At 36.5% G+C, this 14,444-nt stretch overlaps 1 protein-coding gene across 3 annotated transcripts in view; it reads right to left on the bottom strand.

Moving 5' to 3' along the window:
- Nucleotides 1-14,444, bottom strand: part of GSL10 (glucan synthase-like 10) — a 234,036-nt gene that overhangs the window by 162,473 nt on the left and 57,119 nt on the right. For all 3 annotated transcript variants that reach the window (XR_016432360.1, XM_090008729.1, XM_090008730.1), the window contains exons 12-13: nt 3,899-3,975; nt 3,747-3,825 (exon numbers count right to left, since the gene is read on the bottom strand). Coding sequence is in view for 2 of the 3 variants with exons in the window: in XM_090008729.1 (XP_089864855.1) it covers nt 3,747-3,825; nt 3,899-3,975 (156 nt within the window). In the remaining variant the exon portion in view is untranslated. The remainder of the gene's footprint in view (nt 1-3,746; nt 3,826-3,898; nt 3,976-14,444) is intronic.

Here is a 14,444-nt window from a genome sequence, read left to right on the forward strand (position 1 = left end):
GAATACTGAAAGCATAAACCAAAGACGATGATGAAAATTGCAGCAACTCCAACTTTGATGGCACGTTTAATTTTCTTCACATGAGTCTCCTTGAGGACATACATATTCTTGCATCTTTCTCATTCAACGTACATCTTCTTCGTGAGAAGATCCATCACATAAACAAAAATAGGGGTAAATACGATGCTATAATTAGTATCATCTACAGGTTTGGAAATAAAAAGTAAGTTTTTCTTGAATTGAGAAACATAAAGGACATTGGACAAGAAAAGAAACTCATAATTGGACATAGGGATGAAAATTTGAACAATATGAGATATGGGATGTTGAGTTACATCACCGGTTATAACATTGCTTTTACCATGATACGGAATCAATTTCGAAAACTTACCCACATTGCCACTGAAATGATTTCTTGCAACAGAATCAATATATCATATCTGGCTTGTTTTGTTTCAGTTTCAGCCGAGTAAGTGCGGCTAACAATACAATTTTATCTATGTAATCAAAAGCCCCGACTAGGCACTGACTAGTCCATCGAGTCGGTCTAGGCGTAAGTAAAACGCCTAAGCTTTGCAATTCCAAAGTGGGTACTTTAAAAGGTACCAATTTTGCCGACTAGGCACCGACTAAGACACGTAGTTGGATACTAAGCTGCCTCCGCCTAGGCACAAGGGTAGTTTAGTCATTTAATATTCTTATATATATTGTTATTTTTTTGTCTATATATATATATGTGTGTGTGTGTGTGTGTGTGTGTGTGTGTGTGTGTGATTTGTTTTGTGAAATCAAGAAAACATGCTTAGTTTGTAATATCGCGTATTTTGGTACTTATTCATTTTATGAGATTTTCAAAAATTTGGCAAAGTCTAAGAGAAAAATCGTTTGAGGCCCAATTTTTAGACTGATGTCTTTGAGTCTGGGATTGACCCATATATCATCGACAAGGTCGAGGTGAGCGAATCGAAATGAGATAAAAAGTTTTATTTTCTACCTTTAAATTCAAGCAAAATTTGAGTGAAATTCGGGTTATTTTCGGGCAAAATTCAAAATTTTATATTCATGTAATATATCGTTGGATGCGTCTCGAAATTCTGAGCGCAATGATATTTTACTTTTCTGAATTCGAGTCTCGGTTGGCCCAAAAATTATGTTTTTCTGAAAATTGAGTTGTTTGTCGAAAGGGATCCGGAGTTGGATCAGATTGGATCCAAGGCCTACAATCCGAACTAATATGGATTTGGGTCTAATTTAAGCCCTACTTAAATCTGGATTTGATCCAAATCTTTATCCATTTTCGTTTTTTGTATGGGTTTGGATCTTGAACACGGATCTGGATCCAAATCCAAGCCCAATGTTTTTCCAACTTTAAATTCAATATAAAGCCTTAATTTGGAGTTTAATAAGGTTGAGAAGCCCTTTGGGTTAATTTGGCTATTTTTGGAAGTTTTTAGATATTTTTAATTAATTAATATCAATTCCAAATTTTTATTTTTGGGCTGAGTGGGACTCTCTAAAAGAATCCTTATTCTTGCCTAAGAGAGGTTAAGAGAGAGTTTTAAAATGATTGAAAGTTTTAAAAAGAAGTCAACTTTAAAGAGTTTAAAAAAAATGGAAACTCCAAAGTTTTGGAAACTCTCTCCAGGCCCTTTTAGAATGGGAGGGCGGGAGAAGGGGGGAACGTCACCCCCTCTCAGACTCATTATAAAAAAAAAGAGCGAGAGAAAAAGGAAAGAAGGAAAAGAGAAAGAAAGAGGGAAAGGGAAAGAGAAAGGAAGCAGGAAGAAGAAGAAGAGTCTCCTTCTCCAACCCAACCCAACCCCTTTTCCACCATTGTTTTTCTCTATTCTTCGATTTTTTTTCAAAGGTACGGGTTCTCTCTTTGAATTAAGTGAGAAATCGAACTTTGATTCGATTCACATGCAATAATTAGTGTAAATCCATGACAAAGGGATGAATCAATATGTTCATACTAGAATACATGGATAAGGATCCATGAATCCTTTTTTACATGGGTGTTTTTTATTCTTTTTCACACTTTTTAAAATATATATATATATTTCTGTATGTGTATTGTTTTTTGTAAAAATCAGAATTTACCTCATAATATGTACAGCTTGTTACAAGCATGCCTTAACATTCACGTGAATTAGTTTTTGGTTGTATATATGCTTTTATTTTGATGTGAATCAGACATGATGGGGTTCACGTGGATATGATTAGTTGTATGTATGCCTTGACATTTACCTGAATCAGATTTTATCATTGGTATAATGATACTCACATGATTATGGAAACCCACAAGCTGATAAAGGCTGTTTGATAAAACGTGAATGTATGGTTTTAGTTTGCATAAACTTGAGTAATGAAATTCTGTGTTCAGCAAAAAAGAAAAAACTGGAATCGTGATCATGTTGAGAATTTGTAAGTCACCTAGGCATTGTGTTTTTTGTTATCTGTAACTCATTCATGAATCTGATTATTCATATTTGATATTTTAATTCATGAATCTGTAGAACTGTGTGTGGTGCGTATATTTTCACATAGTAAAATTTGTTGGTATGTAAATATGACTATGCTGATGTATGAATTTCTTTTTGAGCAATGAATGTGGTATGTGCATGACTGTGCAGCTTTGAATGGTTTGACAACCTGTTTCGCCTATACAACTATGTTCATGCATAGTTTTAAAGAAAAAAATTTCTGTTAAAGAAAAAAAAATCCGGTTCCGAGATCTAGCCAGACCAGGCAGGGCCACATACATGTGCACACACATTAACATAAACCAATGAAACATAAACATCATCTCAAATGCAAATGCTAGAACAACAATTTTAGATCACGTCAATGAAAAGCATCAAATAATAAAACTAAGTTGAAATTGAAATGTTATGAAATTAATGAAAAAATTATAAAAAAATGCAAAGGGATACAAAAAAAGTAGTCAGGATCTTAAAGGAAATAGATGAAGTTAATGTCCACAATACATTGGTTTGATTGTGTCAACGAAGCATCCTGGTGTGGCCAAGTGGCCAAGCACTTTCTTAGAAACTAAACCTGCTCTAGAAAAAGACTGAAATATTCTATTCATTTAAAAGATAAAAACAGATCGCATGTGTGCACGAACGCACTTTTTCATGTAATAATTTGTGACTAAACACCAGGCTGTTTACACCATAGTTACCAGAAGTGCCTGGTTACATGGGAAGTGTGCTTGCCCAAACCGCACTTCGAAAGCACAAAATTTCCCACTTCCTCAAAGGCTGGGAAAGCGAGGGGAAACCTGCTTCAGAAAATGGGAAACTCATTTCCCTGTTGCTTCTGAAATCGATTCTGCTATGATCCCCAATTTAATTCCCCATCGCTTCTTAATTGTTTCTCTCTCACTTGTAGTCACTTCCTGTTGTTTCTCCTTTGCTTCCCCCTTCCCCGCCAGTTCCATGTTTTCTATATTAAAGAAACTAATTTTTATTATAATAAGCTTGCACCTTGACTCTATATGGTTTCCTACTTGTGTACATATCTCTTTGTAGTCATTCTCACATCTTTTTTTTTTACTTCTATTCTTTCAATGTAATTTATAATACCCTCTAAACCAATTTCCATTATTACCATTCATTCTCAACCTAAAATAAAGGTCATGTATTCATAATATATGGAATTCCACTTATAGATATCAGTAGAGCGAGCAAGTGTTTATCAGCAACAAAAGTTGTGAATATACGCTAAAAGAGAAAACCATCAACCTTGGCTTTCTTTTGGGGCTTGAAGAAGAATGATGAATTTTCACGCCATGGCCATCTAAGTTCAAAGCAATTGAGAGACCTGGAAAATAATGATCAATAAGTAAATGTAACTCGTCCAACTGAAACAATAGCAACTTTGCCATCAAATCTACCAGAAGTATTCATTGAAGTCATCGTAATTCCGCCACGAAGAATGAGGTGCTTTACCATTATTATTGTTTCCAGCTTCCTGCATGTAGTCATGAGAGAGGTCAACGGGAAAACAAAATAAATATGATCATCGCCGAAGCTTTTAGAATGAATTTTGAAATAAATGAAGCACAATAAATATGATCTGACCTATTACCTAGTAACCAAAATAATCTTTTGTAGGACATAATTTAATATAAAAATTCTATTAACAGTCATGTACAAAAATAATATGGTCTTCCATGCCTTTTTCGATTGATTGAAACTGTAAATGCGCTTTCACAATCTCTAACATTCGTGTGTGCACCAAATTGAATTGTGTTGAATACGTCTAACTAAGTGCTTGTTGACATGGATGTCTACATTTGTCTTTGGATCTACACTAAATTTAAGTGTAATTAATAGCCAAGAACAAAGAATTGAAGAAAGAGCTCCATAAAATCTATCCTTCATGATCACGAGGACCATTTGCCGATTACGTATCAGCACAAGTAACAAACCAATTGTGTTTCCTTGGTTATGTATGTAATATCGCGTATTTTTACACTTAGTTAAATTTGAGATTTTCAAAAATTTGGCTAGGTATAGAAGAAAAAATTGATAGATTCTCGATTTTAGAACAATGCTTTTGAGTCTGGGCATGGCACAGGTCTCATTGTCAAAGCCTAAACAAGCTACTTAAAACATGAGAAAGAGTTTTATTTTCGACCTTTAATTTCAAGCAAAATTGGAGCGAAATTCAGGTTATTTTCGGAAAAATTTCATAGGCAAAATTCAAGTTATATATCGTTGGATGCATCTCGAAATTATGAGTGTAGCGGTATTTTACTTTTCTAAATTCGGGATACGGTTTGCCCGAAAATCAAATTTTTCCAAAAAATGAGTTGTTTGTCAGTTCGAATCCGGATTTGGATTGGATCTTATGGATTCGTTCCAAATTAATATGGATATGCACTCTATCCAATACCCATATTAATTTGGTATTGATCCAGTTCAAGACCCATTCGGATTTTTTAAGATGGATTTGCATCTTGGATCCAAATCCTTGCCCAACGATTTTCCAACTTTAAATTCATTAAATAGCTTTAAATTTGAGTTATTTAGTGTTAAGAAGTCTTCTATGTTATCAAAATAACCTTTGGAAGTTTCTAGATACTTATTAATTAATTAACAAAAATTAATTAATTAATTTCAAATTCGAAATTTGATTTAAGTCTTGGTTTAGGACTCTAAGTAGAGTCCTTAAACCCATATAGAATCACTTATGGAAGGTTCTAAGTATTTATTAATTAATTTTATTTAATTCCGAAATTTTCGGTTAGCTTTGGTTTAGGACTCTTAAAAGAGTCTTTAAACACACCTAGAAGAATGTAAGAAGGTTTTAGAAAGTCAACTTAAAATAAAACTTTGAAAAGTCAACACTTTGAAATTTCAAAAATTTTGAAACTCTCATGAGAGAAGAGAGCCCATATTGAGTTGTACTCTCTTCTCGAGCCCATCTAGAAGGGGCTGGAGAAGGGAGGGGTGTCACCCCCTCTTTGGCTATATAAACCTTAAAAAAAAGGAAGAAAGGACAAAGAAAAAAAGAGAAAGAGAGAGAGAAAAGAGGGAAGAAGAAGGGAGCTTCTTCTCCAACCATCTGACATTTTCCACTATTTTTTTCTTGTTCTTTTCGATCTACGATCGAAGTACAGGTTTCCTCTCTTAAATCAAGTGAGAAATTGAATATAGATTGGATTTCCATGCAATATTTTGATAAAAATCCATAGAAAATGAGTGAATATGGATGTTTATCCTAAAATACATAGATGGGGATTCATGGATCCCCTTTCATGGATGTTTTGATAGTTCTTTTCACCGTTTCTCAAATAAAATTCTATACATTTAAAACAAAATTTATTTCATGATAAAATAGCCAATGGAGTGCTTGTTCTATGCTAGGCTTGATTTCCTTTGATTTCCATTGAATGAGCGTATGCTATTTTGTGAGAGAAAAAATTTGTTTATGCATGCATATAACCTTGAAAGATCCAAAAAATGCATGTGCATATATATGTAATCTAACCATGCATATCATATTTAAAAGTCTGAATATGCATGTGCTAACTATTGGTGAATAAGCATATACATGCAAGTTGAATATACATATCTCCATAACAATCTTTATGAGGCGCTTAAATTTTGTCTGCAGTCTCCTCTTGGCACGTTATTTTTACTTTTATTGTTGTACTGGGCTCGATGGCAGCCCAGCCAAGACATACTCGGCTTGGCCTGTCATGGTCTGCCAGACCTGCACAGGATCTGCCTGTGCAGGGTGGTTGCTGATCAGCAGACCAGCCGAGCCCTGCTCGGCTGTCTAGGTGAGCCAAATTTAATAAAAAAAAAATCTGAAACAAAATGTTAAAAAAATAGGATTTTGTTTGCTGACAGGCAGGTGGCCTGTTGCACCCAGCTGATTGGGTTCAGCTGGGTTGGGCCTGAACCCCAGCCGACGGGATCGGCTAGGCTCGAGTTTCTTATTGCAAAAAAAAAAAAATGACACATGGTGGTTGCTCAAATCTGGAATTCGGTTTGAACATGTATGTAAATTTCCTCCAGATCTCGTTATGTGCATAAATTTTGATTTTTATACATAGTAAGAATGAAATTTTTCACATGCCTTGACTTGATATGACATGCCTGAGCAATATGTTATTTCAAAGTTGTTTCTGAAAAAAGGTGAATAGTGTTTCGGGTCTAGATCATGTACCAGACCCGCAACACTCATGTATAAGCCCAGACCCGAGTTCATTCATGCATAAGCCTGTATTTTTATTTGTATCAGGGTTCGGATATTACACCAAACCCGACCCTACCCGACCCACAATGTACACTTAAGTGTATTAATACAGCCATTAGGTCACGATTTCTGTATGAAGAAATCGTGACAGCCGTAATCGACATTTTGGGTTCTCTCTCTCTCTCTCTCTCTCTCTCTCTCTCTCTCTCTCAATACAGGTACAAATGAAAAACTTTCATGGTATCAGAACATAGATCACCTAAAGGCTGAAAAGGAATATCGGCAGAGTCGAGGAACTCAAATCCAAGGTTCTTCGTTCCTCTCTTACTCCCCTTCCTTGTCTACTTTTGTTTCCCTCTTTTCTGAAGTCCCTGGCGTTCTCACACCTCGCGTGGGACTACTTTTGTCCATATGTGATTCACGTGAAATCCATTCACGAGAACCAAAATCATGAAAAAGGGGGGCTACAAGATTCCAAGTGTATAGATTCACGTGAAAGGGATTCCAGGTGAACTGATTCACGTCAACCCATTCACGAGAATCATTGTTATTCATTGTTTCATCGTCTTTTGCTTTTTGCCCAATCTTTTAAAATCTATATCTACATATTCGAATGTTACAGTTTTCAGTTTTCCCATGATTTCATATTCGAATGCTACAGTTTTCAGTTTTCCCATGATTTCTCATTGCTTCGCTGTGCAATCTATCATTTGATTAGTCATTTCTACATTTGTCAAAAAGGGAGACGTATATTTAACGTGTGAAGGTGTTTTTCACACGCCGTTGAATATCAGTTTTCAAACGTTGAACATCAGTTCCTACATCCTCCGATTCTGACAATTTACGACCTTCTGTTCCCAAAAAAAAAGGAGGGTTAAAATTTTTTGTGGATTCTCCTGTTGATTCTTATTCTCAATGGATCCTTATTACACTCAATCAAACCTTTCTTCAAGTTTTCTCAACCAGCTTGTTTCTGAAAAGTTGAACACTTCAAATTTCTTGATTTGGAAGATACAAATTATTCCTTTCATAAGGAGTCAAGGCCTCTTAGGTCACCTGGATGGAACCACTTCAGTCCCACCAGAATTTGTCTCGAGAGAAGAAAAAGATGATAAAGGGGCGAGTTCAATCGTGTATGTCAAAAATGTTGAATTTCTCAATTGAGAAAGGAAAGATCAATCAGTTGTTGCATACATCACATCAACTTTGTCTCAAGAGATTCTCGTCGCCATTCCTGACAACTATACAGCGCTACAACTCTACGAATGACTGGTTCAGACGTATTCGCAGGTTTCTCAAGCAAGGGTTGTTTTTCTAAAAAGGGAATTTCAGTTACTAAGAAAAGATTCTATGACCATCATGGAATATTTGAACAAGATAAAGATTATCACAAACCAGCTTGCAGTTATAGGGTGTGTCGTTAGTGATAATGACATGGTGCACCAAACTCTGAGTGGATTGGTATCTGACAACAATATGATAGTTACTTCACTATTGTGCTTTCCTGTTCTTCCTACCTTCGATGAGCTACAAGCCAAATTGATCCAGTATAAAATGACTCTGAAGGGATTCTCTGAAGAAACTCATAATCATCCAAATACTCAAGAAGTTTTAACCACAGGAGTGACTTATGGTAGAGGACGGGGACAAGGAGGACAAGGGCGAAGTGGACACGGAGGGCGTGGTTTGCTTCCTACTCCAAACTTGTAAACTTATGCGCAGGAACCAAGACTCATTCCTACTTGCTTCCTTTGTAACAAAAATGGGCATATCAAGGCGAATTGTTGGCATAATCCAGAGAATAAAGGAAAGGATCCACAGACAGAAACCAAAAGAAAGTTCTCAAATACCAGAGACAGTGGAGAGATTAAAGAATTGTTAATATCTGCCTTGTCATAGTTAAAATTGAAGCAGAGTGATGAAGGCACGTGGTTTGTCGATTCAGGGGCAGCAACTCATGTAACCGGCGATGCAGGTAAAATTTCTAACCCTATTTCTTATTTCGGAAAAAGTAACATTGTCACTGGAGACGAATCCCACCATCCTGTTTCTCATGTTGGAAAGACTCTCATTCCCTTGTCACATTCCACTCTTACTCTTTCTGACGTTCTTCATGCTCCTGACATTAAGAAAAATATTGTCTCCGTCTCCAAACTTATTGATTATAATAATGCTTCAGTTGAATTCACTCCCTTCTCCGTGCAACTCAAGGACCTACGCACGAGAGAAACATTCGCTGAAGGAAAGAGACGAGGCAACATTTATGTCTTTGAAGAAGCTCCATGTCATGATGTTCGCCCTTCTCACCTGATTTCGAAGCCTTCATCAGAGTCATGTTCTTCCTCTTCTGCCAGTATTTTTAGTATCTCTGAATGTAATAAGTCATTTTTATGGTATAGTAGGTTAGGATATTACGGGAGTCATTTTATTAAGAAACTTGTTTCTAATAATCTCATTCCAAAAGAAAGTTTTAATGGGGATGAGAGCAGTCATAAATGTTCTAGTTGTCTTTCATGCAAGAGTCATGTATTACCTTTTCATTCCATTAATAAGAGAGCTTCAAAACCTTTTGAGATTATTTGTTCTGAAGTGTGGGGACCCGCCCCAATTGTCTCTGGGTCTGGAAGCAGATATTATCTAATCTTTGTTGATAGTTATTCTCGATACACTTGGATATATTTCATAAAGAATAAGTCAGAACTCTTCTCTTTGTTTCAAAATTTTCTTTCCTTGGTCAAAAACCAAATTTCTGAGTCCATTCAATCTTTCCAATGTGATGGAGGTAGGGAATTTTTATCCCGTGATTTTATTTCTTTTCTTCAAAATAACGGAATAGGAAGAAGGGTGTCATGCCCTCACACTCCTCAACAAAATGGGATTGATGAACGAAAATATAGACATATCGTTGAAAGTGTCATGAGTATGCTTCATGACAGCAATCTTTCCATCAACCTATGGACAGAAGCTTTTCATTTTGTCGTGCATGTGATAAATAGATTGTCGATGGTCGTTATGAAAAATAAGTCTCTTTATCACTACCTCTTTGGAGCTCATCCTATTTATCATGATTTGTGTGTTTTTGGATGTATTTTCTATGTGCATATTGATCGGTCCCTGAGAAACAAGTTTCAAGACAAAGCCCATAAGTGTAGGTTTGTGGGATACACAGATGACTACAAAGGATATAGGTATTATGATCCCACCAACAAATGTATCAGAATCTCAAGAAATGTTGTCTTTGATGAACAAAATTTTGATGACAAAGCTGATGCAACGTATATACCAACTGAAGTTTACTATCCTTGGTTGAGTTAAGAACTTTTTGTTGGCTCTAGTGAAGCATGTTCATCAGATTGCGTGCAGCAAGAAGAAGAGATGTTTGAAAACACTGAGATGTCGGGGCCACAGAATTCAGAAAAAGTATCGGGCAGATACAAAGGCATTGTCTATTCTAGACAGAGACCGACAACATCAAGCCATTCAGATCATGCCTCAGTCAGCAATCTGACTCCTTCTCACACACTTGAGGTCAGACAATCGAGCCGCATACGACATCCCATTGACAGGTGGTTTAGCTATAACAACTTCTCCTTGGATCTTCAATTTTTTTTAACTGCTCTCAATAAGAAAGACGAGCCCACTATCTACTACCATGCAGCCGCTTCTACCAAGTGGGTAGAAGCCATGAATGATGAAATGCAAGCTTTGCATGAATGTGGAACTTGGGAAGTTGTTCCCAGACCACCTGACAAAAATGTTGTCGGATGTAAATGGGTCTACAAGATAAAGTACAAGTCAGATGGAATCATTGAACGATACAAGGCAAGGCTTGTGGCAAAAGGATTCACTCAAGAAGCAGGACAAGCTATGATGAAACTTTTAGTCTGGTTGTAAGAATGGGAACAATTCAGAGTATTATTTCTCTGGTTCTTGAACATGGATGGAAGTTGAGTCAGTTTGATGTAAAAAATGCTTTCTTGCATGGGGACTTGAAGGAAGAAGTGTACATGGAGCAACCCCCTGGATATCAAGAACAAAATTGTAAAACTCATGTGTGCAGGTTAAAGAGAGTTATCTATGGTCTGAAGCAAGCATCTCGCTCTTGGTTTGATAGCTTCATACTAGAGATTCAGAAACATGGATTTTCACATTCCATGTTGGACCACTCATTGTTTATTTTCAGAAGTCAGACTGTGACCACTCTGTTATTAATTTATGTCGATGATATTGTTATCACAGAAACTCTGCGGCCCACATCCAAGAAGTAAAAGACTTACTAGGTCAGAGGTTCAAAATGAAAGATCTTGGAGCTCTGCGCTATTTTCTTGGTGTAGAAGTTAATAATCAGGCTCATGGCTTGACACTCACTCAGCACAAGTACACTGTAGATCTTCTCAGCAAGGCAGGCATGAAAGACTGCAAACCTCTGACAACTCCGAGTGTGCTTCATCAAAAACTTAGCGCTCATGATGGAGATCTGTGTGATGACCCCACCAGGTATCGAAGCATAATAGGAATGTTACAGTACCTCACATTCACTAGACCTGATATTGTTTATTCAGTCAATCCAGTGTCTCAATTTATACATGCGCCACGTACTGGACATATGGAAGTCGTCAAGAGGATCCTTAGATATCTGAAAGGGACAATTGGGGATGGATTGCCATACTCACCACAGCCATATGGCAAAGATGATCATAGACTCATTGTATATTGTGATGCAGACTGGGCAGGAGATCATGATGAACGAAGATCTACATCAGGATATTGTGCCTTCATTGGAAGAAATTCAGTCTTTTAGAGCAGTAGAAAACAAAAGGCTATCGCTAGATCAAGTATTGAGGCTGAGTATAGATCTATAGTTGTTGCTACTGCCGAAGTCACATGGATCAGACATCTACTGACTGAAGTAGGAGAAAAGATCTCACAAACTATCTTGCTATGTGACAACCAAAGTGCTATAAACATGTCATTCAATCCAGTACATCACAGTCGTGCTAAGCACATTGAGATTGACCAACACTTTGTGAGACAGAAAGTTGAAGAAAAAGAGATTGAGCCTGAGTTCGTCAATACTGAAAGACAAGTTGCGGACATATTTACGAAAGGGTTAACAAAGGATCGTTTTTGGATGCGTAAAGGCAAGTTATGCATGGTCCATAATCATGATCAACTTGAGGGGGGTGAAAAAGGTGAATAGTGTTTCGGGTCTGGATCCTGTACCAAACCCGAAACACTCATGTATAAGCCTAGACCCGAGTTCATTCATACATAAGCTTGTATTTTTATTTGTATCCGGGTTCGGATATTACACCAGACCCGACCCGACCCACAATGTACACTTAAGTTTATTAATACAACCATTAGGTCACGATTTCTGTATGTCGTAATCGACATTTTGGTCTCTCTCTCTCTCAATCAATCAATACAGGTACAAATGAAAAACTTTCTATTTCAAGTGCATGTGCATACATGAAATTGATGTGTGTTTGCATGTAAGTAAATGCATGAATATTCACATGTTATAATTGAGATGATTCATGAATGAAAGCATATGTGTGGCATGATTACACAAAAACATGCACATGAATAGTGTGGACACATGCATGTGAATGTTGTATCTCATGCACATTTTTAGATTGGCGTATATGAATGTGCATTTGAAAGCATGTTGACATCATTGCATATATGGCAGGTTGTCATGATTTTTGCATATAATATATCGATGATCAAAATGGATCATTGTAGGCCTGGTGAGCCTTGAGCTTGGATTTGCTTCTTCTTTACTTGTTTTAATACATCGGAAAATTCACATTAATATAGTTTCACTATATTGCCCTGTTTAAGGTTTTTCATGGGATGTGGTCCAGTGATGAGCCTCGTATTTTAATATGCGAACTTGTATTACTAATTTTGCAAGATAAATTGCAAATTAATGAATGGGTATTAATAACAAGATATAGAAAAAGGACAGTGTAATATACGTTTTGAGATATCTCTTCTTTAGAATGGAACTCTTAGAGTTGCGGTTTTGAGAAACCGTGAGAATGTTAAAACTTCATATGTGTTGTTACCACTGAACCCGATTTTGAGGTTCTTTGTCACGGTTTTAGAGAGAATCCGCAACTTTACCTAGGAGTGGTGTATGGACAAAGTGACATTTGTAGATATGGAGGTCTCTGGTGTCCCGACATTATATGTAGAGGTCTAGTGTTCCAAAAGTTGTTTCAGTCGAGGGTTAAGTTTGAAATTGAGTAATAATATACAACTTATGTACTAAATTACCCTGGAAACCATACTTGACCTCGAAAATTTTTACATGTTTTGAGTATCCGCGAACAACGGTAATTAAAAAAAAAACTTATATGCATCCTAATAGGGATATGCATATAATAAAAGAACTTAATAAAGATAATAATTTATGCATGCATGTGCACTGACATCATGCATTTTTCTGTTATGCATTAAATCATGCATATTTATTTGTGTTTTACTTATGATGTCTTGTTGATTGCATGATATTGTACCCTGTAGCATGATAGATGTCCTTACTACTTAAATGAATTAGCCCTCCAAAACATGCATGAATCTTATTTATGTTCTCTTTGCTTATTTGATTCATTGGAGGGATTCGTATACAGAATTATTTGGATTCTAACGCCCCTACTTTTGTGTTTCTCGGAGCCTTAGAGACTCGGTGAGACGACTTGCTTTTGAGAGGAGCTACGAGGAGACTACATGACTGCATGATAGATTCTTTTGGACAACGTGACTCTTTTCTTTTCATTTGATTTCATTCACTGATATTTTGCAATTGTCGCAGACTTTGTCATTTATAATTAAATAAAGTTTGGTTTGGTTTGAAAGATGAGATCCCTTATGGTTGTGGATAAAGGCCCCGGGATTATGAAAATGTTTCCGCACTTGAAAAAAAAGTTGTCAATTTTTCATGGGTACGAGTTGGGGTCGTTACAATGTATTTATAGATGCATCAGATCCATTCAGTTTTGCTATGAATTCCATGGATACGCTAAGCCTTCAAGAGAAATAGGGGTTATGGTAATCTTATACATCTTAAGGTATGACAATCTGATTAAATTTGAGGCATTTTTGTATGCAACGGAATGTTGAGGACTTCGGATCCACGCAATTGAGCGTCAAATTTGTAAGCTATGGGATATGACCCTGCATCAACATTAGCCCCAATGCACTTGGCATAGGTGTACACCACCCACCATTGATTCATGTTAAATGAGGCTTATTCTAAGTCTTTGTAGGTTAGTGGTCCATAGTCAATTCAAATATCAAACTGACAAGTGTGGACCTATTTTAGCTTGTAAAGGGATCTCTGGAATCATTTAGATCTGTTCAGATCTTCTATTCTAAAAGATATATTTGCTTATTTTCTTACTGGGGGCACTAGAATATGAGAATTAGAGTGTGAACTAGACGTTTTTAATACTATTTTTGCAAATCCAATGCAGAATATGCATTCAGCATGGTCCATTTACTAGGAATCAACTGGTGAATCATACTTTTTTGACAAAAAGAAACATGATATTGAATGCTTGAATATTTACGAAAAGTCTGAGCCATTGATTTTCAATCCTTAAAAACACCTGCTTATGCATCGCAATCAATGATTCAAGAGCAGGTCCCTTCAATATCAAGCATGTTGATCACATCTGCATGGTTGGTTAAGAAAAAAAACATGAAAATCTCAGTTCACA

Source organism: Nuphar pumila, chromosome 6, assembly GCF_984573655.1.
Source record: "Nuphar pumila chromosome 6, dmNupPumi1.hap1.1, whole genome shotgun sequence".
Taxonomy (NCBI): Eukaryota; Viridiplantae; Streptophyta; class Magnoliopsida; order Nymphaeales; family Nymphaeaceae; genus Nuphar; species Nuphar pumila.